General features: G+C 35.5%; 1 protein-coding gene across 1 annotated transcript in view; it reads right to left on the reverse strand.

Moving 5' to 3' along the window:
- Window positions 1-3,265: 3,265 nt before the first annotated feature.
- Window positions 3,266-3,918, reverse strand: part of LOC107757295 (formin-binding protein 1-like) — a 29,332-nt gene continuing 28,679 nt past the window's right edge. The window contains 1 exon segment of the mRNA XM_016574739.1: window positions 3,266-3,837. Coding sequence (XP_016430225.1) covers window positions 3,659-3,837 — 179 coding nt within the window. The 3' untranslated portion in view covers window positions 3,266-3,658.

The raw sequence follows: 3,918 nt of genomic DNA on the forward strand, positions 1-3,918 counted from the left end.
TTGTTTTAAATTGTAAAACTGAAAACTAAATTACTGGAGTACATTTGACAAGAAAGTGCTATGTTAGTCTTTCTATTTCAAAATATCACATCAAATTCAATGTTTTACTTGCCATGTCTTTGTAATTATTTGTGAAATTCAAATTTTTTCCAGTGTATGTGAGTGCCTCTTTTTCACGTTGGAGCATTTGTAATATTTCTTGCTCCACAATAAGTATCAACTATTAACTAAGTAATCAACTAACTTGAATCAACTATTTACCTAGTAATTTGGCAAAAAGTTTACATTCATAACAAAGGTCTACCAGGAGGCGCAATGAGACATTTAGTCTAACTAGCATATTTGTGAAACAATAATATACTGTAAATCACAGATAATCTTATCCAGATTAGGTTAGATTTACTAAATTAGCTGAAAAACATCGGTAGTTTGCGCTGAAAATTTTTACTGTGGTTGTATGGAAAAAACTCCATGTGTGATTAAATTAAACTGTGAAACATTAATTTACTTGACCAACTCCGGTAAAACCAGCCTGTCAAAACAGGGCAGATACAGAAAAACAGGTCAAGAAAAAAAGACGAAGAGGAGAAAGAGAAAATATGGCTGAGAGAGAGTTTGAGACAGCGACAGTGAGAGAAACAGAAGAGGAGGTGAGAGAAACAGAAGAGGAGGTGAGAGGAAGAAGGGAGCAGCTGTGGAGTGTGTGCACACAAGTGTGAATGAGTGAGTGAGGTGACACTTCTTTCTTCTCTGGGAGGACCAGAAAAGATGCTTACCGCTTCACCTGCCATAGAGAACTATTCATCTACAACAGCACCTCACACAAAATGTAGGGGATGATTATGCATTCATCATCATGTCAATAATAATAGCTAGATTTGCATTTCTTGATGGAAATATCAGTGCTTGCAAGGCAGCAAAAGTGTTAAGGGAAAATTATAGCTTGAAAAGAAATAATTCAGTATGCAAATATTACAATGACATTCTAAATTTTAAAAAGCATTCTATCGTCAGTTTAAGTCAGTTTAAAGACCGAAGTTTGGGGTTTGTAAGATTTGTATTGTTTTTGAAAAAAGCCTTGCATGCTCTCCAAGGCTGCATCATTTGATAAAAACAAAACAAAACAGTAATATCGTGAAATATTATTACAATTTAAAATAACAGTTTTTTTTTGTATATTTGTATAAAATGTCATTTATTAATTTGATGGCAAAAGCTGAATTTTCATTACTCCAGTCTTCAGTGTCTCATGATCCTTCAGAAATCATCTTAATATACTGATTTGCTGCTTAAGAAACATTTTTTTTATTACTAATGTTGAAAACAGTTTTTGCAGCTTAATTTTAAATTTTTTTTTGGTGGAAACCATGGTACTTTTTTTTTTCAGGATTCCTAAACTTCAAAAGAACAACATTTATTATTTTGTCTTTACTGTCACTTTTGATCAATTTAAAGCATTGCTTTAATGCTCGCTGAGTAAAGTATTATTTTTATTTATTTATTTATTCAATCTTACTGACCCCAAACTTTTGAAAAGTAGTGCACCTAAGGGCCTAAGGGCATATGTCCATCCCTGACTTAAACAGGAAATACATCATCATAGGAAAGAAAACTGCATTCATCAATCAATTTCAAGATGTATTTATACTTTTTCAAAAAAGCTTAATCTTACGTTTCTATGAACTAATCTATGAACCTCAGAAAATTGGACAGAAGAAGAAAAAAGCAGGATTTGAATGCACTGCCGCCTTGCAAACACTGTAAAAATAACTGTAAAAACAACACTAGTCTATAATGTATAAAATGAGTCCCATTTATCCCCCACATTTTTATAGTTTTCACATAACTGAACATTCTGCACTGACAAATATTCATTAAGTCTAATGTCTTGATGAGAAACTCCTCTTGGCTCTGAAGCAAGCCAGGCAATAACAAGACATGTACACGGCACTTACTCTGTGCCTCAGCAAACAAACCTAAAGGCTCGGCTCTGACGGCAAGCAGCTACGGCACAAGGCTAAATACTCTAGGTCCATACGAGAAGCAAGCTTTTGCAAATAATCAGCACGCTAGTCATGAAAAAGATCAGTTTGCGTTCTTATGGCAGACGAGAGGGTTCAGTGAAAGTGGTTGCGTTAAAAATGGAATATCCTTTCAGTTAGTCCCCCATTTGCCAGCTCTCTGACTACAGTTACAAGAGGAGGACGTTTCACGCAAGGACGCTTGCCCTGCCACTCCTGTGCCAGCCAAACACTTTTAGGGATCTGCAAAGAAAGGAACAGAAACAAAAAGCAAAAAAGAAACAAATAAAAAAAAGAAATCACACAAGACATGTTAGAGATGTTGCACAAGAACTCCTGTACAATCGTTGATTCACAGACAGCAATGGGTTAAAAACGTTCAGTAAACCTCGGAAGCTCAACTTCGGAGTGCAGCCCCACTATGAAGTGTGAATTAAAGACAGGGACAGTATAAAACCATACAAAATTGTTTATATAGTTCGCTTGCGACACTATCAAGCATATTTAACAGCTGCTGTTAAAGCTATGGACAAATGATGAATCTGTTAAGCAGCAATAAATAGCCTGTCTGGTTTTATAGCATGCACATAGAGCGGTATTCCTGCTGTAGATATTTCTAATACACACGGCGATGACCTTCTGGAAAATTGATATTTAACTTCATGTTAAGTGTTAGTTTTCCATGCTGGTCAGTGTACGAATAACATGCATCTTTTCAATTATTGCTTCAATGCTCACAAGACCGAAAGGCATCGCGTTAACTATGGTATATTTTTTACTTCTAAAGTTGATCTTTTTTGTACAGCAGTAAATGCAAAGCTAGCAAAAGTCTCACAGATGCATGCATTAATTGCTTAAGCGCTTCACATTTAATGGTATGCTTTTAAATCGAATGTGATTTGCCGTTGGGGAAAGAATAAAATCCCGTACATTCGGGATTTTTTTGAGGTATAAGGATGTACTCCAAAGTAAACACCTGAGAAAATATTCTATTCCATCTCTCATGCAAAAGATTCTCTCAAGTCAGATATTGTGACGTCTTAAAAAATTATTATAATTAAAATAGTCACAGTTGGACTATAGTTAAAATGCAGGATTGCTACTTATTCTGTAGTTTTAAGGTCAAAATATCAGTAAATAACCATCTTTATTGCCAGAAGGATTGAGAATAATTGCTTTTGACATTTTCCAATCATTTCATTCTTAATCTTAAAAGTATCTGATTGCTTGTAGATCATTAAAAATATGAACATGAGTATCTACATATCTTGGTTATAGCTTAAAACCACCATAATGCCAAGCTATAATGCTAAATATGAACATGATATGTTGGTAAAGCAGCCATTTCCATCAGGTATATCAAAATTACACAGCAGCTGTGTCTTTATTGCCTAATTCACTGTACCCTTATGGATGCAGAACTTGTTTAATACTGATAAAGTCTAAGGGAGCAATAATTAAAAAGGTAAATAAGGACCAAACAGAGAAATGACACCTGGCATCTTGAACTTGTAAAAACAGGAAGTGCTCTGCTGTCTGCTCCTCTGATCAATGAGAACATTTTCATGATGATCTACTGTATGTACAGGTAAACAGCGTTCACTAATGGAGCTTTCCGGGTGTTCAGTGACGTGGGATTATATGTATGTCATAGCACCTTTGGCATTCGTGTCCAAAAAGAGTTTGATGTAGGATGTGGGCACGTATCCTTCCTCGTCCTCGTTTCTGCGGACACGGGTCCATCCGTCACCCTTATCCTCCTCGATTACGTACAGCATCTCACCCTCGGCCATGGATATGGTACCTTCGTTCTGACCTACAGACACAAAAACACACAATGTGAGTTTGATTCCAAAACAAGCATGCAAACTTATAAAAATTACAAAAAAAAAAAAAA

The sequence above is a fragment of the Sinocyclocheilus rhinocerous genome, unplaced genomic scaffold (genome assembly GCF_001515625.1).
Source record: "Sinocyclocheilus rhinocerous isolate Xijiao unplaced genomic scaffold, SAMN03320098_v1.1 scaffold293, whole genome shotgun sequence".
NCBI classification, from domain to species: Eukaryota; Metazoa; Chordata; class Actinopteri; order Cypriniformes; family Cyprinidae; genus Sinocyclocheilus; species Sinocyclocheilus rhinocerous.